We start from the raw sequence: 25895 nt of genomic DNA, 5'->3' as shown, positions 1-25895 counted from the left end.
GGGTAATTCCTAGACGGAATGTTCACTGCTTTCTGTTAACACTCACCTATTGATGTAATGGAGCATCTGTGTGCTCTGTGGGAAGATTTCTAATGCTGTTTTAGTTTTGTAGACATATAAATATATAAAATAAATAGAAACTTGTTAAACTACCTGTATCAACTTAATCGGAGTATTTTTTTAATAAAAAATCGTTTTAGTAGATGCACCACAGCAAAAAGTCCTGATTAGTCTGAACACAAGACCCAGAGAACAAACTTACGGAGTACAGTCAAAGATGCTGTGGCAGAGCACTGCCCATGGTAATTTTTAGCTTTGACTGTGTATTTTCCAGTGTCACTCACTGCAGCATTTTGAATCTGAAGAGAATATATGTTTTTAGAGCGAGTTACTCTGATGTGTGATGAAACAGCAATCTGAGGAGGGAAAAAAATGTTTCATTAAGATCAGATTTATGAAGAATTCTAATTTTTCAAGTAAATACCTTAAGCAAATACTTACAGGTTGATTATTCTTAAACCACTCAATTTCAGGAGAAGGATCCCCAGAAACTTCACAGGTGAACAATACATCTTGCCCTTCATTGACATTTTGAGACTTAGGTTGCATGATAAATGCTGGTTCATTTGAGCGCTCTTTAGAAAAGGTAAGAACGTACTGGCATTTAATAATTCCCTCATCAGTTTTACCTTCACAGGTGAGTATACCTTCGTCTTTATTGCTAGCCTTCTTGATAGTTAGTGTGTGATCACTTCCAGAAACACCGTATCTGTAATCATCTGAATTTCTTAGCTCCATTCCATTCAGCACCCATTTTACTTCACAGGCACCAGGAATGCTGGCTTTCAAAGTCACTTTTTGTCCTTCAGACACTGTCATTTGAGTTGAAGAAGCTCTAATTTCTGCTTTCAATTCTTTGACATCTTCAGTAACAATTGACTTTTTAATGACTTCTTGAACTGCTGCTTTTTCTTCAGTTGCCACTGATGATTTCTTCTGGGTAGAAACTGTAAGTACTTCATCTTCTTTCTGAACTGATTTACGAGTTTCAGATGATACCCCTTTTATCTGGGAATGGATATTTTTAAATACTTGTCCAGTAAACTGGAAGTTAGTTTTTGAAACGCCTCCTTCCCCAGTAATTTCACAGGTGTATTCTCCTTTATCAGATTCCATGAGGTCATGGATTTTGAGCTCATAGGTGCCATCTGCTGCGTAATGAAACTTGAAATGATGGTCTTCTTTCAGTTTTTTGCCATCCTTATACCAAGCCACTTCTCTGACAGTTAAAACACTGCTTTCAACGGCACAGGATAACTTTACCTTATCTCCAAGAGTTTCTGCTTTCAGCTGCTGTTTTATCTTTGGAGGAGAAGCAGTTGGTAATTGTACTTTCTCTGTTGGTACTGTTTTGTCTGCAGGTGGTGACTTTGCTTTTGGAGGGCTACTGATGGGTTCGGGAGATTTCACTCGTTTTGGAGACTTAACTGGTTCCGGAGACTTTACACGGGGCTCAGGAGATTTGATTCTTGGAGGTGATGTAATTGTTTTTTCAGGAACTTTTGCTCTTTGAATGGTCAAAGTAAAGTGTGCTTCCTGTCTTCCTTCTGAGTTTTCCACCACAACAGTATAACTCCCCTCATCTGACATCTGGACCAAGGAAATTTCAAAAGTAGACTTGTACTGTGTGCGTGTTACTTGGAAGCGCCTTGAAGAAACAATAGGTTGACCTGCACGGAACCATGTTATTGTTGGTGCTGGTTCACCATCAACGTCACAGGAAAATCTTGCAGTCTCCCCTTCAGAAACTGTGATTGATCGTGGTTTTGTAAGGATTGTTGCTGGCAGAGTGCTTTTAAATGCTTTGTGTACAGTCCTTTCTTCCAGTGATTTTTCTTCTGCTGCAGTGATTTTTTCTTCAGAAGAAGCATAGTGTTCATATGATGAAAGTGATTCTCTTGTTGCTGATATCTCTGACTTGACCTCTCTTACTGAAGAACTTGCTTCTGTAGCAGATGCTTTCTTGAATGAGGAGACTGCATATGCCTCTGTTTTTGTCAGGTCAGGTAAAATTGATCTTGGTACTTCTTCATCTCTCCGCTGGGAAGAGTATGTAGTGTAGTCTCCTCCAGTAACATCTAATGTTGCATAATCAGAACATTCTCCTTTGTAGTTTGTGCATACAGCCCGGTACGTTCCACTATCGTCAATATGGCAGTCAAGAATCTCCAGAGTTAATACCCCACTGGTATTAGTGAAATGTATCTTGCTGCTCTCTTGCAGCTCAATACCATTGTGGTACCACTTCACTTCAGCAGTTGGTTTTGACTGGACATTCAGAATGAACCGGGTATTATGGCCACACGGCACCCGATGTGAGCGCATTCTCAGGGTGATGCGGGGAGCATGGTCAAGTGTGAAAGGCTGTTGAGTTAGAACTTCATATTTCCTTTCCATAGTTTTCTGAGTTTTCAAAGCAGATTTCATGGACTCATATCGAGAAAATATATCAAATCTTGCCATCCTCTCAAACCGAGAGAGTGATCTTTCACTAGAAACTGGGCTAGGTGAGCGAGGTCGAGTTCTCTCTGGTGTTGGGGATCTTCTCTCACTTTCTTCAGGAGGCCGTGAGCGGGGCCTAATTAATTCAGATACAGGGCGCATCAACTCAATGTAAGTTGGAGAAAGAGATCTTCTTCGTCGTAGTAATCTAGAGGGAGGTGAAAATTCCCTGTGAACATGTTGCACCATTTCTATTTCTTCTTCTTCTTCTGATGTGATCTCAGTTATTTCTCTTTCCCTCCTTCTCCTAAGTCTGCTCTTTTCCTCTTCTGCCATATATTCCAACTCACTCTTGTACTCAGACAGTCGTTGAGCAGTGCCAACCGGACGAAGCAGTTCTTCATCCTCTCTTTCATCCATTATTCTTTGTTTTTGTTTTGGTGGTCTGTAGGCAGCCCTGTCATGCCGCTGACGAAGCTCTGCATAGCTTGCACTGGTTTCAGCTTTAACTGGAATGTGATAGCTTGAATACCTCATCTCTCTTTTTCTTTCTTCCTCTGAACTGACCTGTGCTCCCGCAGTAGAATACCGAAGTGCAGACAATTCAAAGCGTGGGGGGCTCCTACTTGGTGGGGAAGCAGAAAAGCCTAACTCAAGCTCTTCTTCAAGGCGCAGTCTTTCCTCTTCAGTTCTCTTCATGGCTAAATAGTCATCAATTGGCAGGAGTAATTCCTCATCAGACAAGTCACCAAGTGATCGCCTCCTTGGTCTATAATAAAATTCATAATCTGGAGATGGGGTACGCCTACGTGCTGGTCTCACAGTTTCAAGATCATCTTGTGTTAGCTTTGGTATGCGCCATTTAGGTTTATACTGATCAGAAATGCGTGGCAGTGGCATCACATAGAACTGTTCCCACCTGGAAAGACGTATGCGTTTCTGGCGTTTCTGAACAGTTCTCTCAAGTTTTCCTGGCATTTCATACTGGTCTCGCAGCCTCTTGTACCACTTCATATCTGACAGAGGCACAAAGTGTTTAATGTTCTGATCTTCTTCAATAGTAGTGCGCACATGTTTGCGAGGCTCTGGGACCTCGTATGGCATACGAAGTTTTCTTTCTTCCTTCTTCTCCTCTTTCTTAATTTCATATTCACCTTTGACAGTCTTAGTGCTGACAGCTGGTTTGTATAAGATAGCAGCTTCTCTGAGAGCCTCTTGTGCTGTTTGTGTCAATGGAACAGGTTCAACCCCAGAAAGGATTTCTGCCATTCTTAAGGTTTTGTCAATTTGCCTCTGTACATGCTTCTCCCGCTCTTCTTCAGTCTTGTACTCACGTTTGACATATTTCAAGCGTTCAACTTTTAGATAAGCTTGACAGCTTGTAGATCCAGCACTGTTTGTAGCAGTAACTCTATAATAACCGCTGTCTTCTGGTAAAGTATCTCTGATATGCAAAGCATAGTAATCTAAACCTTCATGAATTATATCGAAGTTAGGGCCAAAGGATAGAGGTTGACCATCTTTCTCCCATGTCAGTGTTGGTTTTGGTACACCAGATACCCTGATCTCAAAACTGACATTTTGGCCTTCTTGACATTCAGCATTTGCCAGCAGTCTTTTAAACATCGGCCTTAGTGTAGCATCTGCTGGAGGTGGATGTGGAATTACAGTCAGCTTAGCTTTGCAGCTGTCTTCCCCATATTTATTGCGTGCCACAATACTATATTCAGCATCATCCTCTTCAGTGACTTTATTGATGACAAGTTGGTAAAGACCCTTGTCTGATTCAAAAGTATACTTCTTATCATCATCACCAGGTTTGATTTTCTGGCCTGATTTGAACCATGTTACACGAGGTTCTGGATGGACTGTTATAGTTACACCAAACCTGACATTTTCTCCAATGTATGCGGTGCGATTATACAAAGGCAGAGTAAATTCTGGTGGACGCTCTAGTAGTCTCATTGTATCAACCCGGCGTTTCACTTTCCTAATAGTTCTACATCTGTAGTGCTCAGAAATTTCTCTCACACCTTTAACAAAAAGTTCTGCATAAGAGCTGTCTTCACCATAGTCATTTACAACCTTGCATCTGTAGGTCCCATCATCTGATTTAGAAACATCTTTGACATACATGGTTGCCACACCTTCTTCATATTTGATTTCATATTTCTCATTGCTTTCTAATTGCCTCATACCAAAGTACCAGGTGACTTGTGTGGACTGATCATAGTTTTCAATCCTACATACATATTTGGCATGCCCTCCCTCTTCTGCAACACTATGGTTTATCTGCCCAGCAATAGGACCAATGTCTATTGGCGCAACTTTAACTTTAGCCACTGTTACACCTTTCTGAGATCTAATTGCACCTCCACAGGAAATGCGGGCTACTGACACAACTGTGTTCCACTCCTTCTTTACTAGAGATTGGTAGTAACGCCTGTGTCTTAAGGTCTTGATGGCTTTAGTACTGGTCTTTTCTGTTTGCTGTTTTAGCCACACATGGTTAAGTGCTTCAGCAGCTGTCATCCGAGCTTTTCTTTCCTTTACTAGTAGGCGATCAATGAAGTCCATGGCCTCAATGCTTATATCTTTGAATGCTTCATCATCAAAGCTGTATTCAGCATTTAGAATATTTTCAATAACTTGTTGGTTTGTTTCAGCAATGAAAGGATTAATGCCACTGAGAAGTATATATGTTAGAGCACCAACTGACCACATGTCAGTCGCTGTGCTGACCAAATCATGATGATGTACTTCTGGTGCATAATATTCAGGAGAAGTGAACTGAAGTCTAAAGCTGTCTCCAGGCTTCAATTGTCTGGCTTGACCAAATTCAACAATTTTAATTACTGAGCTTCTTCTTGTGAAGTAAATAATATTGTCTGGTCTGATATCAAAATGTCCAATGCTGTGGCGATGTAAAAATTCTAGTGCATCACAGACCTGCCGTACATAACTCACTATTTCTCTTTCATTCAGTTCAAATGAAGCGGTGCTGATTCTTTCAAAGATGTCAACTCCAGAAATAAATTCAAAGATCATGACCAATTCTTCCAGGCTCTCAAATGATTCATGAAGATATAGGATATTTCGGTGCCTAGAAATGTTTAGAATGGAAATTTCTTTCTTTACCAAAACTTGGTCAGCACCTTTTACTTTGACAAACTTAGCCAGGTAAGTCTTTTTTGAAACTGCCTCAACACAGCGGTGTGTAATGCCAAACTGCCCACGTCCAAGCTCTTCTGCAATCATGTATTTGTCATAGAGTTCCTTTGTAGAATAGTGAGCTGCTTTAACTGTGGTGACTTCTCTGGTTTCATCAACTTCTTCATCATAGTTCATTATTCTGGTCTTATCTTCCTTTGTTATAATTGGTTCAGTAGGTTCAGAGGGCTGGCTTTGGCCAAACTTGTTTTCTGCAATTACACGGAACTGGTAGGTGGTCTTGCCAAACAGGTTCACCACTGTGTATCGTGTATCACGAGCTTGTGCAACACGAATCCATCTCTCTGCTGTTGTAGCACGTTTCTCAATAATGTAGTTTATGATTCTGCTTCCTCCATCTGTAGCTGGTTCATTCCAGGTTAAGTTAACTGAATCCCTTGAGACGTCAGTTACCTTCAGACCTCTTGGTGGGTCAGGCACATCAGCCACATCTAATTCAACTGTTTTTTGATCAATTCCAAATCTGTTTTTGGCACAAACAATGTAAAACCCTGCATCTTTTCTGTCAACACCATTTGGGAAAACAAGAGATGTGAATGATCGTGTAACAATAACTTGGTAATGTCCATTAGTGTCAATGAGATCTTGTCCCTTCTGCCATGTGATCACGGGGTGTGGCTTGCCACTGAATGGAATCTTGATGCTCACTATTTCTCCTCGGAGGGCATGAACAGCTCCCATGCCTTCCAGGTTCTTGGGCAAGTGAATCTTTGCAGGAACTGGAAAGGAAAGAGGAAGGAAAAAACAACACTTGAGCAAAAACACCTGAAAAGAGCACCAATAATCTAAATATTCAAAACTTAAAAATAATTGATCTTGGGAATAAAGATCCTTCATTACCTTCAACATCTAAAGAGGCAGTGCCAGACACAGATCCTCCTTGGTTGGTAGCTCTAACTTGATATACTGTGGCATCATCATCCGTTACGTTTGTTATGACCAGCTGGTGATATCCACCCTTGAATTCCTGTATTTTGATCTTTTCACCATCTGGCATGATTTCCTTGCCCTGCCTGTACCACTTGACAATTGGTTTAGGATGACCAGTGACTTTGCAGACAAACGTGGCATTAGCTTGAAATTTCACATTCAGATTTCTTAGTTCTTCTTTGAAATGTGGTGCTTGAATTGGTACATCAGATTTTGGAATGACTGGTTGTGATACTTCACTCCACTCGCTTTCACCACCTAGATTTTCACATTTTACACGGAACTCATACTCAAGACCTTCAATAAGATCTTTCACAGAATAGACGGTTTCACGAATTTCATCTGTTGTGACAGAAATCCACTTGTTTTGTTTTTTCTCACGCTTCTCGAGATAGTAAGTTCTAATCTTTGCCCCTCCATCACTTGCAGGTGGCTTCCATGAGACAACACAAGAATCCTTTGTGACAGCACTTGCTACTGGCTGACCAGGTTGTCCTGGTTTTTCTATAAAGAATAAAACAATTCAAAGATTAAGTGAGCTTGCCTTAGTAATTATAGGGATATACACAACTGGATATTTTGGTGTTCACTTACCAAATGGAGGCTTCATAACAACAACTGATGAGACCTCCAGTGCTTCACTAATGCCATATGTATTCTGAGCAGAAACACGGAAATAATAGCCTGCATTTTCAGTTAGGTTAACAATTCTACAGGTTGTGCCTGAAATGCTTGAAGAAACAAGTTGCCATTCAGTTCCTTCCTTGGCTTCACGTTTCTCTATGATGTAGTTTGTTATCATAGCACCTCCATCATCCTCTGGTGGTTTCCAGCTAATCACCACAGAGTTCTTCAGTATAGACTCTATAACGATAGGTCCTACTGGTTTATCTGGCTTATCTGTAAAAGAAAAAAGCAGCATATTTTCAATTCTTTTGCCAGTTAATATTTCATAAAATATTCCAGAAAAATACTGAACATAAAATTACCTTGTATTTCCACATTAAGTACAGTGTCAACTGTTCCAAACGTGTTACTGAGTTGCACTTTGTACTTCCCAGCATGAGTCTTGTGTTGAACATTCTTAATAGCAAGATGAGTATAATGTTCTGTGTTCTCAATAGTAACTGTTTCTGATCCTCTCAGAGGTTTGTTGCCATGGAACCAAGTTATTGCTGGTACTGGTCGGCCAATATACACAACGTGAAGGCGGAGGGTGCCACCTGCACCTGCATAGTATTTCTCTTTCAATGGAAAGCCTGGGTGGAACTGAGGAGGAGCCTGCAATAATAGCTTGCCACTAGTTTCAATTTCTCCGACATCATTGGTAGCCATACAAGTGTAGAGACCTTCATCCTCTTGTTCATCTGTTATTACTGTTAGCGTATGGTTGCGTCCATCAGATGACATTTTATATTTTCGGCTTTGCAGCAGCTCTTTGCCAAAGCGATACCATTTAATATCAGGAAGAGGTCTCCCAACAATCTGGCATGTCAGTTGAGCTGCTTCACCCAGTTTAGTTGTAACATCCTGCATTTCTTTTCTTATGGCAGGTGCTTCTCCAGCTAAAAGAAAGAAAAGTAAAAAAATAATGAAGATGAAATGTTCCTCTATTACTATGGTACTGGAATTTAATCTTTATTTAAAATTGTGCCTCTTATATCTGAATGACTGGGCTGTGCTGTAGGACAGTCATGTTGGCAAATAACGTGTAAAGCAAACAGCATATTAAATGCAGCACCATGGTTTATGAAACACAACATGGCAATATCACAGTAAATATTACTTTTTTTTTTTTTTTTTTTTTTTGCTTACATGTTAGTTTAGTTTTCACGGCCATAGCAGTCCTTCGAGGTCTACTGAGCCCAGTCTGGTTTTCTGCAAAAACACGGAATTCATATTCTGTGGCCTCTAGTAAACCTCCTACTGTAAACTGTCTGTCCTTGATCCGTTCTTTATTGCATTTTTTCCAGGTGCTTTCTCCGGACTGTCGATACTCAACCCAATAGCCAAGGATTTCTTTGCCACCATCACTTTCAGGTCGTTCCCATTCTAATGTAATGCTGTCTTTAAATATAGAAGTGATCTCAATTTCTCCAGGTTGGCTTGGTTTATCTGAAAATTGCAGTATATACAGAAGTTAAATTCCTTTTTGAATGTCACTAAATTGCTATACACAAGCAATTAATTGTTAATGCAAACATTTTCTTACCAAATGGATCCTTGCAAACTACTGGTTCAGAAGCAGGACTTGCTTCACTTTCACCAATATCATTTTGAGCAATGACACGGAACTGATATTCCGCATCTGGAACAAGTCCTGTGACCGTGTACATTGTAGTGGTGATCTGTGTTTTGTTATGCCGGACCCATTTTTCTGTAGATGTTTCTTTACGTTCAATGTAGTAGCCGGTTACACGAGAACCACCGTCATCTTTAGGTCTGGACCAGGACAAGTTAACAGAACTCTTTGTGACATCAAGTACCTCAGGTGGGTTGTTTGGAGGCTCTGGAGGATCTGTTAATAATGATAACAACAAAAGTAATGATAGCATTATAATATATATATAATAATAATGATAGCGTTAAAACATTTGCATAGACTATGGCACTTTTAGAACCATACTGTAGTAAGCAAACAGTAGTAAAAAATATATTCTAAAAATATAAAATGGGGACTTACTTAGAGGTGTCTTTGGTATGGCTGGTTCTTCAGATTTGAGAGATTTGCTAATACCAAAATGGTTTTCTGCAGAAACACGGAAATGATACTCCACATTTTCTTTCAGCCCTTTCACTACTAATGAAGTCCCTTTTACTCTAGAGTCAACAGTGTACCAGGCAGTCTTTGGTACTTCTCGTCTCTCAACAATATAACCTAGTATATCTGCACCACCATCATCTGTAGGAGGTCTCCAGCTTACTCTGACAGAACGAGCTTGTATATCATCATACTCAAGTGGTCCTTCTGGTGGATTTGGTATGCCAATCACTCTGACTTTAATATACACAGCTTTTTTGCCACACTTATTTTCAAGTGCCAGATCATAGGTGCCGGAATCTTCTCTTTCTGCATCTTTGATCACGAGTTCTGTGTGAGTGTCAGAAGTTGCAATCATGGCCCTCTTGCTGATGTCATGTCCTTCTTTTGTCCATTTGCATATTGGGATGGGCTTACCCTTAATGGGTATTGTAAGCCTGATAACTCCACCTTGTCTCACCATAAGACCTTCCTGGTATTTTTCATCAAGTTCATAGTCAGGATATTCTGAAAGAAAATTAACATGTCATGCTATGTCTGTTTAACAGATAATATGCCTTCTTTAGGCAAATAGGTCTTTAGGACAGCTTTCAATGGGAGTTAAGACAAGTGTCTTACCAAGCATTTCTGTTATTTTGACTGTTCCTGGCACTTCAGCAGGTTCTCCTGGCCCACCAGCATTACAGGCTAGCACACGGAATCTGTACTCTGCGCCTTGGGGGAGATGTGTCAAGGTATATTCACGAATCTTGGTTGGAGTAGTATTGCATTTGGTCCATTCAAATTGATCAACCTTCTGCATCTCAATTAAGTAGCCAGTAACTTTAGAACCACCTTCATCTTCTGGTGGACTCCAAGCCAGGGAGACAGATGTTCTTGTAGTATCAGTGACTCTTGGATTCTGAGGTTTACCTGGAGGTGCTGGAAGAGAAGATGAGATTGGGGGGTTGGGGGAAGAGGCTCAGTGAGAATTTTTTTAACGAACATTTAAAAAACATAACAAATGCTAACTTCTAGCATATGATCTGTATTAAGTCATAATAGGATTTATATAGGGCAACTTGGAATGAAAGATTTTCACTAATGTTTTCCTTGGTTTCCTCCAGTCATTCATTTTCATAGCCAGATAAATTTCCAAATTACAAAAAAGAGTGACTTCTAGTAGGATCATTTCTATTCTGCTATCATGTGCTTAATCTATATAGGAAATTACTTACCAATTGGATCCCTGGCAATGGCAGTCTTGGAAGGACGGCTGGGTTTCCCAGCACCTCTGGCATTGATTGCTGTGACCCGGTGTTCATATTCTAATCCTTCAACCAACCCAGTGGAACGGTAACGAGTCATGGTAACTGGAACTTTATTTACACGGATCCATCTATCTGCTCTAACTTCTTTGCGTTCCACAATATAACCAGTAATCTGTGAATCACCATCATCTTCTGGAGGATACCAAGTTAATGTCATGCCATCTCGAGAGACATCAAACACTTCTGGAGTGCCAGGAGGGCCAGGAATACCTGTAAAAAGAAAACACAGAATTAGTGAAGAAAGCACCTGATGGTTCTACACATAGAAATATGCAACATAGTATGTAGAACAAGAAAATATCAATGTCTTATCAAATTCTTTTTATCAGCAGATACCAAAGTAGTTTAGAAACTAGATCAGTGAAATAATCCTGCTTTTATAATGGGGGAAAGCAATTTTTCAAGGTCAACTGTAGACCTGAGTATAAAATCCAAGTTTACTGTCCAGGTTCTGTGCAATGCATCTATAATACCTGCACAGGCTTGTGTATGGCATTGTTCCCTGGAAGTATAACAAGACTACTGTGCATGATGATGTATACTATTTGAAAAAAGAGGTAGTTAAATCTAGAAAATTGTATTTTTGTGTGGCTACATAAGCCCATGTACATATATATTTTTATATTTTTAAAGGTAGACTTACGAATTCTACTCTTGCATTCTATAATTTCAGACTGCAGATAAGATCCAATTCCAAAGCGGTTTGTAGCAGCCACACGGAATACATATTCTGCACCTTCAACAAGCCTGGTGAACTTGTATATTGTCCTGGTTACTGACTCCGAGACTGGCAGCCATCCAGGACGGTGAGCATCACGCTGTTCTACCACATAGCCACTAAGTGTAGCTCCACCATCCAGCTCAGGTGGCTCCCAGGAGATGGTAACATAATTTGAATCAATTTCATCAATTCGGATAGGTCCAACAGGTGGTCCAGGTTTGTCTATGGAAAAATAAATAAATTTAAAGGCCAAAAAATAATGTTGAGAAAAAGAATCATATAACTGGTGACAAAGTTCAGACAGTTAAAGATCATGGACAATTACTTTCAAAAGTTCTTACCAAGGATTATAACTTTTATTGTATCAGTAACTGTTCCAGTTGTGTTCTTCAGTTCAAGTGTATACTCGCCAGTGTCATGTATAGTGGTCTCACGGACAGTTAATTTAGCCATTTTGGCAACAGTCTCCATTTTGATGCGTTCTGATTCTTTTAGTTTAGAACCAGCCAAGAACCAAGATGCAGCTGGAGGTGGCCGTCCTTCAATTGGAATAGCTAATTCAATGGGCTTTCCAGCAGGTACATGAATTGTTTTCTGAGGTATTCCAGCAAGGTCAATTGTTGGCAGAACTAAGAAAAGAAAAGCATTGATATTTTTGGTATCCATTTTATAAATACCACATTCATTTGGTGTCAGCTGTTATTTTTAATCGTAGATACCTACCTTTTTGGTCCTGTACTGTCACTGCTGTGACAATCTCTCGTGGTTCTGACACACCCTTCTGATTCTGTGCTCTGACCCTGAACAAGTACTGTTCACCTTCATTGAGAGAGATAATTGTATGTTCATAAACAGTAGGCTTCACTGTCACTACCTTCAACCATCTTTCTGTTCCAGCTTTGCTGGCCTCAATAACATAGCCAGTCAGTCTGCTTCCACCATCATGTGGTGGTTTCTCCCATGCAAGAGTCACAGTTGACTTAGTGGTATCAATCACTTCAAGTTTTTGTGGTACCGTGGGTACATCAGATACTAGTATTGCGTCAGATGTCTCACAAGCTTCACCAATGCCATAAATATTTTCTGGCAGTACCCTGAAATAATACAATGCTCCTTCTAGAAGTCCAGTAACTCTATAAAATGTCTTGCTGCATTTGGTAGTGACAGTCTTGTAAGCTCTCATGGAAGCTTCACGTTTCTCAATTATATAATTGCTGACCGGGGCTCCACCATCAATGGTTGGAATATCCCAAGTAAGTGTCACAGAATCTTTTGATACTTCCTTAATTCTCACTGCAGCTGGTGGACCAGGTGTATCTAAAACAACAACAACAACAAATTATTTTTTTTCTTCTGGATCCCTTCCTCTTCTGGTCAATGATTTACTTCTGAATAAAAAAAAAGAGGAAAAACAACATTTGAATTTGATTTATAAACTAGCAGAGCTTTTTAAAACTACTTATTTTCCTCTGTGTTGAATTGTTTCTTTGAATTCCCAAACATTCTCATGTTATTTAAACTGCAAAATTCCTTTGGAAATAACTTAGTTTTTTACTCCCACGCAACATGCACTATGAGTGGTGTCATACCTCTACATAACTGTAGCAGTACTTACCATACACTTTTACAGAAATAGTCGCTGATTTTTTTCCTGATTGATTTTCAGCCTCAATGATGTATTTTCCAGCATCATACCGATTAACTTTATCCACAATAAGTAGAGTGTAACTGTCGGTAGTATCAATAATAGCTCGACTTACAAGGTCAACACCCTGCTTGCTCCATGTGATTACAGGAGCAGGTCTGCCAGACACAGAGACCATTAGGCGCAGGGAACCACCAGCTCTCACTGTTACTGTTTTCCTCAGATCATCAGCAAGCTCAAGCTCAGGTATTTCTGATGAAGGGGTGTAAGAAACAAAACAAATTAATCTTTTAGTAGTTTTGAAGGAAAACATAATTATTCCTTAAAATACACACTGAGTTTTCAAATTACCTATTCTTTCCACAGGTTCTATTTCTGCTGAAGATTCACTAAATTCGCTCATACCATTCACGTTTGTAGCAGCAACTCTGAATTGGTATTTCTGGTTTGTTTTAAGGCCAATTACGGTGAACTCAGCATTCCTCAGAGTGGGAGTTGTATGTGGTCGGTACCACTGTTCAGTACCTTCTTCTTTCATTTCAAGAACATAGCCTAAGATGTCAGCACCACCATCATATGTGGGCTTTGACCACGCTAAACTTATGCTGTGCATGGTAGTATCCACAACTCTTGGAGCTGAAGGTGGTGCAGGAGTATCTTTGAAAAAGAAAATATATTTCATATTGGTGCAGGGAACATTTCACAGTTTATGTATTTTATATTAAAATATTTTTTACATATTTTATATTAAATATATTTATAAAAATATATTTTAAATGTGGCAACTTACATGATGGCTCTTTGCATAACATGTATTGTGAAGCTTCACTAGGCTCACTGTTTCCAGCAGCATTCACTGCAGTGACACGGAACTGGTACTGGCTTCCTTCCATAAGACCAGTGACTTTCAGTCTGGTATCATAAATTGTGTAATCTCTGTTCACTCGTGTCCAGCGCAGACTTTTCCTTTCGCGTTTGTCTACAAGATAGTCCTTAATCTCACTGCCACCATCTGATTCTGGTTTTGTCCACTGAATAATGATGTGTTCCTTGCCAACACTCACTTCTTCAGGAGCACCAGGCTGCGTTGGGATAGCTTTTTTTTTTTTTTAAAGTGAAAAAAAAAAGAAGTTTTACCATTTTTTTACAATCTATGAGAAACATTCCACACATTCTGACACAGGATGGAAGGTATTAACACTCACTGAAAGCATTCCTGGCAATGACGGGTTCTGTTTCAATTGGAACACCTGGCCCATATTTGTTGACAGCTCTGACGCGGAAGATGTACTCATTATTTTTAATAAGTTTTGTTACCACACATGATAATGTCTGGCATTCAGCCTCAACAATAACCCAGTGAAGTCTGCTGGTTTCACGCCTTTCTACGATGTAGTGAGTGATTTGTGCACCTCCATCTTCCTCAGGAATGTTCCATGCCAGAGTACATTTCTCTTCTGTTACTCTGCTAACTGTGATTTTGCCTGAGCATGGACCTGGTGAATCTGAGTAGAGGTGAAAATAGGTATTGTTATTAGCAGCTAAGAAAAAATTCTCACTCTTATTTAAAATAATGCTTTTTTTTTTTTGCTTTTTTTTTTTTTTTTTAGTATATTATATAAGAATATTAATCATGGAATACATACCAAGCACTTTGACAAGAACAGAAATTTGTTTTGTCCCACTGGCATTTTTAACTGTTAGAGTATATTTTCCACTATCACTTCTGTCACAGAACTTGATAATTGCAATGGCTCGTTTGCTGGTGTATTGCAGAGAGATCTTTTCACATAGGTCCAGTTCCCTGTCACCTTTGGACCAGAAGACTTTTGGTTCTGGTTTCCCACCAACAGCTGCATCCAGAACAAGATCAGATCCAGCCCTAATGGTCACAACTTCTCCCTGCAATCTAGCATCGAGTTCAGCCTTTGGTGGTGCTGTCATAAATAAAAAAAAAAGAGATTAAAAACAAATTACATGACAGTATTAAAAATGGAACATTATTTTTTTAATTGTTCCAAATGAGTATTTCTTACAGTATTCATCTTTGCAAATGACAGCACCAGTTGATTCAGATCCTTTGCTAATCACACCAGCAGCATTCTTTGCTAGTACACGGAATTCATATGCTTCATCTTCACTAAGAGCTGTCACGGTAAAAAAGTTTTCCGAGACAATGGTATAATTGCATTTCAGCCAGCGTCCATCACCAGATTCATTATATGGTTTACGCTCTATAATATATCCAATAATTTTACTTCCACCATCATAAAGTGGTGCTGACCAGCTCAGGGAAACTGTAGATCTGGTGACATCTGTTACTTCTGGTCTTCCTGGTGGATCTGGAGAAATAAAACAAAAAATGAGAAATGTAATTCTCTTTGAACTTAATTAACAAAACGACTATTGAAAGTAATACTTACCAACTGGATTTTGAGCCACTACAGGTCTGGAAGCTTCACTAGCTTTGCTAACACCTGCAGCATTTAGAGCATACGTTCTGAATTGATATTCTAGGCCTTCCACCAATCCTGTGACTTTGTAGTTGCATTCACAGCACGGCACTTTGTTTTCCTTCACCCAAAGAATAGTGTTGCGCTCCTTCTTTTCAACCCAGTATCCAATGACTCTGCTGCCACCATCATGATAGGGTTCCTCCCAGCGAATTGCCATGGCAGTTGCAGACACAGAATAGACTTCTGGCCTTGAGGGTGGGCTTGGTGGGACTAAACACAAATTGGAGGTGAGGAAAACGTTAGTTGTTACAAATACTTACAGTAGTCTGAGGAAAACAACAGATTTTAAAAAAGTTTCACTTACCAAATGGATGCTCAGCTACCACAGTTTTTGATTCAAGGGGTTTGCTGACACCAAATCTGTTTTCTGAGCTTATTCGAAAACTGTACTCCTGGTATTTTGTAAGATGAGTGACTTTGATCTGTGTACGTTTTACACTGGAATTTACCAGTTGCCATGCTGTTGTTCCAGATTCACGTTTCTCTACAATGTAGTTTGTAATGTCACTGCCACCATCATCTTCAGGTTCTTTCCAGGTCAGCACACAGGATTCAGAAGAGACAGATGATATTTCAATTGGGCCAGTGACTGGACCTGGCCTTCCTATGACTACCACTGTGACAGTAAATGTTTTCACACCAGCGGTATTTTCAAGTGTGAGGTAGTACTTCCCAGAGTCACCTCTCATACTGTCCTTTACAGTAAGTGTTGTTCTGTCTTTTGTTGTCTTGATGGTCACTCTCTCAGTTTCCTTCAACCTCATCTCCTCAAGTTTCCATGTCACTTTTGGAGCTGGGCGGCCACTAATAGGTATATCAATAGTAAAGGCGCTTCCAGCCTTGCATGTTATGAGCTGTCTGCTTATTTCACTGAGATCTGCTGTTGGTTCAATTTGTGGCTCCTTAATGATAACAGAAGAGAAAGCTTCTCTTGGCTCACTGTAGCCAGCATCATTCCTGGCCTTGACCCGGAACTCATATTCAGTGTTCTCCACCAGGCCTTCAACAGTGAAAGTAAGTTGTTTTGTTTGACCAGCTTCAATCCAGTAGTCAGATCCTTTTTGTTTCATTTCAAGAAGGTATCCAGTAACACGACTACCACCATCATGGTCAGGTTTAAGCCATGCTAAAACTACAGAAGATTTAGTTGTATCAACAATATCTAGTCTCTTAGGTGGAGCAGGTTCTTCAGTGGCTATAATTGGTTCCGTCAGTTCACAGGGTTCACCTACACCATATTCGTTTTCTGCCGACACTCGGTAGTAATACGGGACACCTTCTGCTAGATCAGTGACCTTAAAGATTTGTCGAGTGCATTTTGAACTCACCACTTGCCAGCTACGACGGCTTGCTTCCCGTTTTTCCACAATGTAGTGATGGATACGTGAACCTCCATCCAAAACAGGAGCATCCCACATTAAAGTAATAGATCCTCGAGTCACATCCTTAAATGTAATAGGACCAGGTGGACCAGGAGTGTCCAAAACTTTGACAGTGAATGTAATTGACTTACTTCCACTGTTGTTTTCCACAGTAAAGACATACTTGCCAGCATCATTTCTATTGCATTCCTCCACAGTCAATGTGCTGAATGAATCAGTTGTTTGAATGTCAGCACGCAAGCTAAGATTTGCATCTGCTTTGGACCACACAGCAGTAGGAACAGGCTTTCCAGAGAAGGCAATAAACAGACGAATGCTTGCACCTGCTCGTACAACATGAGTCTGCTTGAAGTTTGCATCAATATCAATTTCAGGTGCAGAAAGCCTGTCCACAGTTTGGACTGAAGCAGGAACTTCACAGCTTTCTCCTTTTCCAGCACCATTGACAGCACTAACTCTGAATTTATAGTGTTCTCCTGCCTCCAAATCAACAACAGTATATTTAGTAGCAAGAACGGTCTCCGCATTGACTTTCTGCCATGCTTCTAGGTCAGCTTTGCACATCTCAATAATGTACCCAATTATTTCCATACCTCCATCAAAAACTGGCTTGGTCCACTCTAAGCTTACACTAGTCTTTGATGTATCTGTCACCTTTACAACATTAGGAGCACTTGGTGGGCTCACGGGTTCTCTACATTTAATCAGCTTTGAAGCATCACTTGGAGGTCCAACTCCTGCAGCATTTTCAGCCATGACACGAAATTCATACTCATTGCCTTCAATAAGGCCAGTTACTCTGTATCTGTTCTCAGCAATGGGCCTCTTACTGGATACTTTAACCCAGCGCATGCTCTTCTTTTCTCTCCTTTCTAGAATATACTCATTTATCTCACTTCCACCATCTGAATTTGGTCTTGCCCATGTGAGTGTGATACTGTCTCCTGTTACATTCGTGGGCTCTGGAGTTCCTGGGGCATCAGGAAGAGCTAAAATAAAAATAAAAAGAAAAACATCATTAGAAATGCAAAATGTTAACTCAACAGTTACTTCTACAGAATGAGACGGAAACTTACTGTAAGGTATTTGTGCTGTAACTGGATCAGACTCCAGTGGTCTGCCAACTCCAAATTTGTTTACTGCAGAGACACGGAACTGATACTCATTGCCCTTTATTAATTTAAGTGCAGTGTAGCTGCAAGCTTCACACTTGTCTTCAACTAATGCCCAAGCAATCCTGCTGGTTTCACGTTTTTCAATTATGTAGTGGGAAATAGAAGCACAACCATCATTAGTGGGAGGTTCCCACCATAATGTCACTTTTTCTCCAGTAATGTTTGTGAATCGTATTGGTCCACCAACTTTTCCTGGTGTATCTGCAAAATTAAAGGTTTAGAATTAAAATTTGCTGGCACTTAGATTAAAATTCTATTAAAAAAAAATAGAGACTGAAAGTGTTTGGTGCAGTACCTTGTATTCTGAATGTAATATCTTCTCGTTTAGTTCCTGATGCATTTTTGGCTTCTACTGTGTACACTCCACGATGATCCCGAGTTGCATCTCTAATGAAAATTGTGCTATATCCAATAGCTGTAGTTATTTCTATACTCATTGTTTTTTCAATCTCCTTACCATCTTTAAACCATGTCACCTTAGGTACTGGACGTCCTTTGATTAAAGCTTTAAGTCTAATGCTCTCTCCAGCTTTAACAGTAAGGCCTTCAAAGTGCTCAGGGCCAAATTCAATTGTTGGAGCAACTAAAAAAGGAAAACATAAATCAATTCTCATATAGCTAAGTAAGTTTTCCTGATACTGTTTTAAACACAGTAATTATAAACGATTGTTGTATAAAGAATTATGACCTGTAAACTTATTTTTCCTGTTAGCAATCCGTGCAGCGGATTACCATAGGTGAAATACATTAATGTTTGTTGTTACAGCATGTTAAGCTGAGTCAAATTTTCATTTCTAAATTACTCAGTGCATCAGATTATTAGTCTATTATTCCTTTCCAACTTTTCTGTTGCTTCTTATCCAACACATGTGGAATGCCATGACTTTAAGCAAAAGTATCTGGAAACTCTGATTTCCCTGGACAGGTTTAAATTACTCTGGATACCTTCCTGAAGGTCACAATTATCAGAAACTTTGGAAAGGAAAACTACAGGGCCACCATCCAGAATAACTATCTCTGCCAAGTCCGAGAGTACATGATATGAACTGTTAAAGTTGCCACAGAGTAACAAAACCATAACTACATCAAAACATATTGTAGGATGATATTTCATTTTCAAATAAATCCCAGCAAAATTCTATTTATAAGACAAAAAGAAGTCTATTAGTACATTGAATAAAAAATTACTGCTTTACTCTAATATAGCAATTGGTTACCTATGTCTACAAGATTTAGGTCTTACATTTAGCTCCTCCCATCTTGCACTCAAACAGAAGTGATTCTGAGTTGGCTGGAAGAGCAGTCATGGATTCCTCCCACTTTGGCCCACATCTTCCAGAAGCTCTAGTTGGCTTCAGTACCCAAATACAATCATATTAAGAAATCTTACCATTTTCATCTCTGGTCATGATATAGCCTGAAGACTGTGAAGGTGGGCTAATTGTGCCAACAGCATTTCTTGCAAGAACTCTGAATTCATATCGGTCACCTGGACTGAGTCCTGTAACTGTATATTGGCATTCACTGACATCAGTAAAGTTGCATCGGAGCCAACGGTCTTCACTTCCTTGCCGCTTCTCAATACTGTAGGCCACAATCTTACTGCCTCCATCACGCAGTGGGGGGGTCCATTTAAGAGTGACTGTTTCCCTGGTGACATCAATGTAATCAGGAGTACCAGGTGGGTCTGGAAAAATAAAATAAAATAATTTATTTCTATTACTGTTCACCATAGTCTACAGAACCAGAATTTTCTTGGGTGAAGTGTGACTGGTCATTCACTCACCTACTGGAGAAACTGCCAAAGTAAACTTGCTTGGCTCACTAGCTCGGCTTAGACCAGCAGTGTTTTCTGCATATACTTGGAACTGGTAATCCAGGCCTTCAAGCAGTCCAGTAATTCTGTATTCTCTGTTAGATATTAATGCAACATTAACCTTCTGCCACAAAATACTGTTTCTTTCCTTCTTTTCAACATGGTATCCAATAATCTCCGAGCCGCCATCATAAACAGGAGCATCCCAAGCTATGGTCATTCCATCAGCAGTTACATTGTATACAACAGGCTTGCCTGGGGCACCTGGTGGTCTAAATTGATGCTTTGCCACAACGTCTGCTGAGACAAGAGGTGGGCTTACTCCGTATCTGTTTTCCGCACGAACTCTAAACTGATATTCAGTGTCTTTAACAAGGTTTGGTACTTTGAAAGTTGTTCTAGCAGCACTCGAGCACACCAGCTTCCAGTTCATTTGTGAAGTTTCTCTTTTCTCAATACTGTAGCCAGTAATTTCTCCTCCACCATCATCTTCAGGAGCTTCCCATGACAAAACTACACTATCTGCTTTGATTTCATCTAGTCTTAAAGGTCCTTTTGGCTTAGATGGAGGACCAAGAGTGATGACAGTGATTGGAAATGTTTTTCTGCAGATGACATTATCAAGAATCAAAGTATATTTGCCGCCGTGTTCCTTTTTCACATTCTTGATACTTAAGGTTATCTTGTTTTCAGTTTTCTTGAAACGAAGCTGTTCAGTTTCTTTAAGAGGGAGGTTGTCCTTGAGCCAGCTCATTGATGGCTTAGGTTTACCTTTATAGGGCAATTCAATATGCAGGTTATGTCCAATTCTTACAGCAATTTGACCTCCAGGAATGTCAGAAAGGTCAGCTTCAGGTGTTATTGTATGTTCTTTCACTGTAATGGGTCCAACCATAACACTATCACTCATGCCCTTTTCATTTTTTGCAAAAACTCTGAATTCCATGACAGAAAGTTCTTTAAGTTTTTCAACTTCAAATTCACAGCTCTTGCTTGTGCCTGCATATGTCCATTCTTTTTCTTCCTGCAGCTTCTTTTCAATAACATAGTCTGATATAATGCTACCACCGTCATAGTCAGGTTTGCTCCACTGCAGTTTAACAGACGTCTTTGTAGAATCTTTCATGGCTAGGTCTTTTATAGGTCCAGGTACGTCTGCAGCTTTCACTGGTTCAGACGTCTCACAAGGTTCACCCAGTCCAATTTCATTTTCAGCAAGAACACGGAAGAAGAATGCAGTCTTTTCTGACAGGTTAGTTAGCTTAAAAGTGGTATGAGAACACTTTGTTGTTACAGTTGACCAGGCCCTCTTTGTAGCATCTCTTTTTTCCACAACATAATTTGTTATTTCAGAACCACCATTAATGAGAGGTGGCTCCCATACTAGTGTAACTGTTCCACGAGAAACATGCTTAAGCTGTAGCTTCTGGCAGGCAGATGGTGTGTCAAGTACTTTTACATTCACAAATGACGATTTCGGTTCTCCAACTCCATTTTCAATTGTAAGAACATATTTTCCTGTATCATTTCGAGTAACTTGAGGAATAGTAAGTAACGTAGACGATTCTGTGTTCTGGATGATATATCTTTCATCAGTCCCAAGATTCTTGTCACCTTTTCTCCATGTGACAGTTGGAGGAGGTCTTCCTTTGAATGGAATTGTTATTTGCACATCTTCACCTGCTTTAGCAACGATAGAGGTCCGGAGGGCAACATCCAGATCGATTTCTGGTGCCACTGTGGAAATAAATAAAAATGAATAATGCATATTTGGAATATAAAATAAAAAGTGCTTTGAAAAATCAAAACACAGAAAAGTGGTAAGTCACTGAAAGGTACAGTACCAAGAATATCTTTAGCTTGAACAGGTTCTGTCATTTCAATAGGCTCTCCTTGTCCAGCAGAATTTATAGCAGACACACGGAAATAATAATTAACACTTGGCTGAAGGTGGGATACAACATACTCAGTCGTTCTCACTTCTCCTTTAGTGCTGACTACAGTCCATTCTTGCTCTTCACCCTCCCTTTTCTCAACTACATAGCTTGTAACTGGACTTCCTCCATCATAGGCAGGTTTAATCCAGCCAAGGGTGACAGATGTCTTCGTTGTATCCACAACCTTCAACTTTGTTGGTGAGCCTGGTTTATCTGTAAGTTATAGTTTAAGAAAAAAAATATCAAAAACATATTAATAATAAAAAGGAAAAAAAAAATCTGTCTCAGTTACATTTATGCAAGCCACCCTAATTGCTCGCTGTCCATTGATCTCTAACCAATTAGATATATTGCAGATTGTCTCTTACCAACAGGATCTGCAGCTTTGTAGAAGTCAGAAGCTTCAGAGAATGGACCTTGTCCAGCTGCATTGACAGCACAAACTCTGAAATGATATTCGCTATTTTCAGTCAGACCTGTTACTTTCTGTCTGGTGTCACGAATGGTTTCTTTAGTAACCTTGAACCAACTAAGACTTTTCTTGTCACGTTTCTCAAGAAAATATCCTGATATTTCATTGCCTCCATCAACAGTGGGCCTATTCCAGACAACAGTCATAGAATTCTTGGTTATCATTGTGACTTCTGGTACACTAGGTGGTCCAGGTGCAACTGAAATAAAAATACATATATATTAGTTGATCAATACCATGTACAAATAATACACAAGATGATTCGGTTCTATTAGCTATTTTAAATGTTTCTTACCAAACGAATTTTTGGCTATAACTGGTTCAGACTCCAGTGAATCACCAACTCCAAACTTGTTCACACCACGGACACGGAACACATACTCATTTCCTTTGATGAGTTTTGTTGTAGTTACAATACACCCCTCCAGTTTTTCAGAAATTAAAGACCATACAACCCGACTTGTCTCCCGCTTTTCAACAACATAGTGTGTTACAGGTGCACCACCATCATCTGCTGGAGGGTCCCACATTACTGTAATCTTTTCAGCAGTGACTGTCTTAAACTGTATAGGTCCACTTGGGGGTCCTGGCTTGTCTGTGGAAGGTGCAAGAAATCAGATGTAAGTATTTATTAGTAGATTACTGTTTAATAATGTAGTACAGTCATATCTCAAGACATACCAAGTATTTGTACTCTAACATGGGCTGATGCTGAACCCATGGCATTCTTCAGTTTTAATTCATAAGTTCCACTGTTGAGTCGGGTTGCATCCTTGATGAGTATAGAAGCAAATTCTGTTGTGTTTTCCATTGAAAGTAGTGCACTGGTTTGTACCTCATTGCCATTTTTGAACCATTCAATTGTAGGTACAGGCTTTCCTGAGATGCCTAGTTTTAATGTAACTGAAGTTCCTGCTTTATATTTTACCACTTCTGTATATTCTGGTGGCACATCGATTTCAGGTGCACCTGAAGAAAAAAATAAGGAAACAAACAAACAAACATAGTTATTTTAAACTTGTATTTAATGAAAATAAAATAATAATACTTTTTCTAAGCAATCAGTTACAGGCATTTTATAAATATTGGTTAAAGTAAAGCTAGCATGCATAACTTAAATCAGAATCCTGGAACAAGTTAGAACTAACACTACCGAAAAGGCAACCAAATGTATAAATATTATCACTTTGGCCATGGGCTGACTTCCATTGTCAAAATAATAAAAATATCATAAGACTGTAAAAATGCAGATACAGCCAAAGATGCTCATTACAACCATGCCCAAATAGCTCAAAATCATTCAAGCTTAGTAAATCAATCAAGGTAAACTAGCTTTCCATATTAAAAAGGCTCTGGTTCTGCAAAATAGTGCTGCCATTAAGCTTTCTAGTAACATCAAATGATACCATTATATCATTACAAAACACTTACCATATGTATCAACACATGTAATAGGACCCACTACATCTGACGGATTACTAATGGAACCAACGGCATTTTTAGCAAAGACACGGAATTCATAACGAGAATTCTGTGTCAGACCAGATACTGTGAACTGAGTCTCAATAACATTGGTGAAGCTAGCTTTTGTCCATCTGCCATCTGGAAGATCACGTTTTTCTACGATGTATCCAGTGATCTTGCTACCACCATCAAATGCTGGCTTCTTCCATGACAGAGTAATAGCAGTCTTCGAGATATCTGAGACACGAACATTTCTTGGTGGTTCTGCAGTAGAAAATATGAAAGCATTTGTAATAAATAACAGAGTATTTGTAATAAATAACAGCTGTTTTGGCTTCCTGCACAAGACAGAGTATCATGGGGGTTGGGTAAACATTACTTCAGTAGTTGGGTTTCTTTATCTTCTAGAGAATACATACCACAAGCATCAATTGCAAGGACTGGATCAGATGGATGACTTGCTTTTCCAATGCCAGCTGCATTTTCTGCATAAACTCTAAATTCATAGATAAGGCCAGCACTGATGGTGGTGACTTTAAAGTGAGTTGTACGAATGAGGGTCTTGTTAGCCTTCTGCCATAATATACTATTTCTGTCCTTCATTTCCAGGTGGTATCCAATGACTGCACTGCCACCATTAGTGACTGGTTCATGCCATCCAACAGTAATACTCTCTCGAGTGACATTAGTGACCCATGGTGTGGAAGGAGGACCAGGGGTAGCTGACGATATCAAAAGAATTGATTAATTGTTAACAAAATGAGACTTCAAACATCTGAACATTAAAATGTTGATGTACAGTGTGAGAAATGTATTACTTACTGTAAGGAAGCTTGACAACCACACATTGTGAGTCAATGTGATCGCTAATGCCAAAACGGTTCTCAGCTTTGATGCGGAATTGGTATTCTTCTCCTGTTGTAAGCTTCATGACTTTAATAACAGTTCTAGCCACGGTTGCAGACACTTCAGACCAGGCAGCAGTGCTTGTTTCTCTTTTCAGTACAATATAGTTGGTAACTTGACTTCCACCATCATAAGTTGGTGGCTGCCATCTGAGTGTTATACTCTCTTCAGTGATATCACTAAGGACAACAGGACCAACAGGAGGACCTGGTCTATCCAACACAACAATATTAACGAATGACTTTGTGGTGCCACTCGAGTTGGCAGCAGTAATGTCATATCTGCCAGCATCAGCAGCTACGCTTTCTTTAAGGTTAACAATGAAACTTTCTGCTGTAGTTTCGGTGTGAAATCTCATGGTGGGTTTGATTGGGACACCATCTCTTGACAATGTCACCTTTGGCAATGGTTTTCCAGAAACTGGAATTTCAACTTTCAGGTTTGAACCCGCTCGAATATACACAGTATTATGAGGGAAGCCCTTCATGTCAATTTCAGGAGATTCTGAAAAAGAAAATATTTTCAAATCATTAAAAATATTATCTCTTTTGAAGTATGAACACAATTTATTGTATATAAACTTTTGTCTCGTGTCAGGAAGCTTACCTAATTGTTCTTTAACTGTAACAGGGAGCAGTAGTTCCTTAGGATCACTTAAACCTGCTTGGTTTTCTGCAGACACTCTGAAGAAATAGTCAACGTTCTCCTTAAGACCATGGACAACATGATGAGTTGTCTTTACAACTGCACACTTAACCCATTTTTGCTGTCCTTTCTCAAGAGCTTCAATGAGGTAGCTCACAATTCTGCTTCCACCATCATGTTCTGGTTTTAGCCATGAAAGAGAAACACTGTCCTTTGTGACATTTGTTACTCCCAGTTTTTCTGGTGGGCTGGGTTTTTCTGACAACAACAACAACAAAAAAGTTTAACAGCTTAAGCAATATAGGAAGTATTTCCTTTTTATGTTACAATTACATAGGAATGCCACCTGGATTGGGAAAAATATTTTTAATGAATTTGTACATTAGAAACATTTTAAAAACATTTTAAGTAAAATGCAAGCAAAACTTCACATTCAAGCTACTACTTAGCATTTCCTTTTGTAAAACCACAGACATAACCCC

General features: G+C 39.5%; 1 protein-coding gene across 50 annotated transcripts in view; it reads right to left on the bottom strand.

The window, feature by feature from the left end:
* Nucleotides 1-25895, bottom strand: part of LOC311210842 (titin-like) — a 243002-nt gene that overhangs the window by 2376 nt on the left and 214731 nt on the right. For all 50 annotated transcript variants that reach the window (XM_084289064.1, XM_084289078.1, XM_084289067.1 and 47 more), the window contains 33 exons: nucleotides 25375-25671; nucleotides 24685-25272; nucleotides 24282-24584; nucleotides 23830-24126; nucleotides 23080-23367; nucleotides 22694-22993; nucleotides 22295-22597; nucleotides 21834-22139; nucleotides 19960-21726; nucleotides 19564-19860; nucleotides 18469-18756; nucleotides 18075-18374; nucleotides 15921-17987; nucleotides 15524-15826; nucleotides 15137-15442; nucleotides 14747-15037; nucleotides 14306-14605; nucleotides 13891-14196; nucleotides 13452-13757; nucleotides 13071-13352; nucleotides 12179-12772; nucleotides 11797-12084; nucleotides 11378-11677; nucleotides 10642-10944; nucleotides 10043-10345; nucleotides 9347-9931; nucleotides 8876-9181; nucleotides 8479-8778; nucleotides 7653-8228; nucleotides 7258-7563; nucleotides 6574-7167; nucleotides 502-6452; nucleotides 263-416 (listed from right to left, as the gene is read on the bottom strand). In XM_084289064.1, the coding sequence (XP_084145190.1) occupies nucleotides 263-416; nucleotides 502-6452; nucleotides 6574-7167; nucleotides 7258-7563; nucleotides 7653-8228; nucleotides 8479-8778; nucleotides 8876-9181; nucleotides 9347-9931; nucleotides 10043-10345; nucleotides 10642-10944; nucleotides 11378-11677; nucleotides 11797-12084; nucleotides 12179-12772; nucleotides 13071-13352; nucleotides 13452-13757; nucleotides 13891-14196; nucleotides 14306-14605; nucleotides 14747-15037; nucleotides 15137-15442; nucleotides 15524-15826; nucleotides 15921-17987; nucleotides 18075-18374; nucleotides 18469-18756; nucleotides 19564-19860; nucleotides 19960-21726; nucleotides 21834-22139; nucleotides 22295-22597; nucleotides 22694-22993; nucleotides 23080-23367; nucleotides 23830-24126; nucleotides 24282-24584; nucleotides 24685-25272; nucleotides 25375-25671 (20055 nt within the window). The remainder of the gene's footprint in view (nucleotides 1-262; nucleotides 417-501; nucleotides 6453-6573; nucleotides 7168-7257; nucleotides 7564-7652; nucleotides 8229-8478; nucleotides 8779-8875; nucleotides 9182-9346; nucleotides 9932-10042; nucleotides 10346-10641; nucleotides 10945-11377; nucleotides 11678-11796; nucleotides 12085-12178; nucleotides 12773-13070; nucleotides 13353-13451; nucleotides 13758-13890; nucleotides 14197-14305; nucleotides 14606-14746; nucleotides 15038-15136; nucleotides 15443-15523; nucleotides 15827-15920; nucleotides 17988-18074; nucleotides 18375-18468; nucleotides 18757-19563; nucleotides 19861-19959; nucleotides 21727-21833; nucleotides 22140-22294; nucleotides 22598-22693; nucleotides 22994-23079; nucleotides 23368-23829; nucleotides 24127-24281; nucleotides 24585-24684; nucleotides 25273-25374; nucleotides 25672-25895) is intronic.

Source organism: Netta rufina (assembly GCF_964035555.1).
Source record: "Netta rufina genome assembly, chromosome: 6".
Classification (NCBI taxonomy): Eukaryota; Metazoa; Chordata; class Aves; order Anseriformes; family Anatidae; genus Netta; species Netta rufina.
Note: the sequence above shows the minus strand (reverse complement) of the source record. Positions and strands in the feature narration are given on the sequence as shown.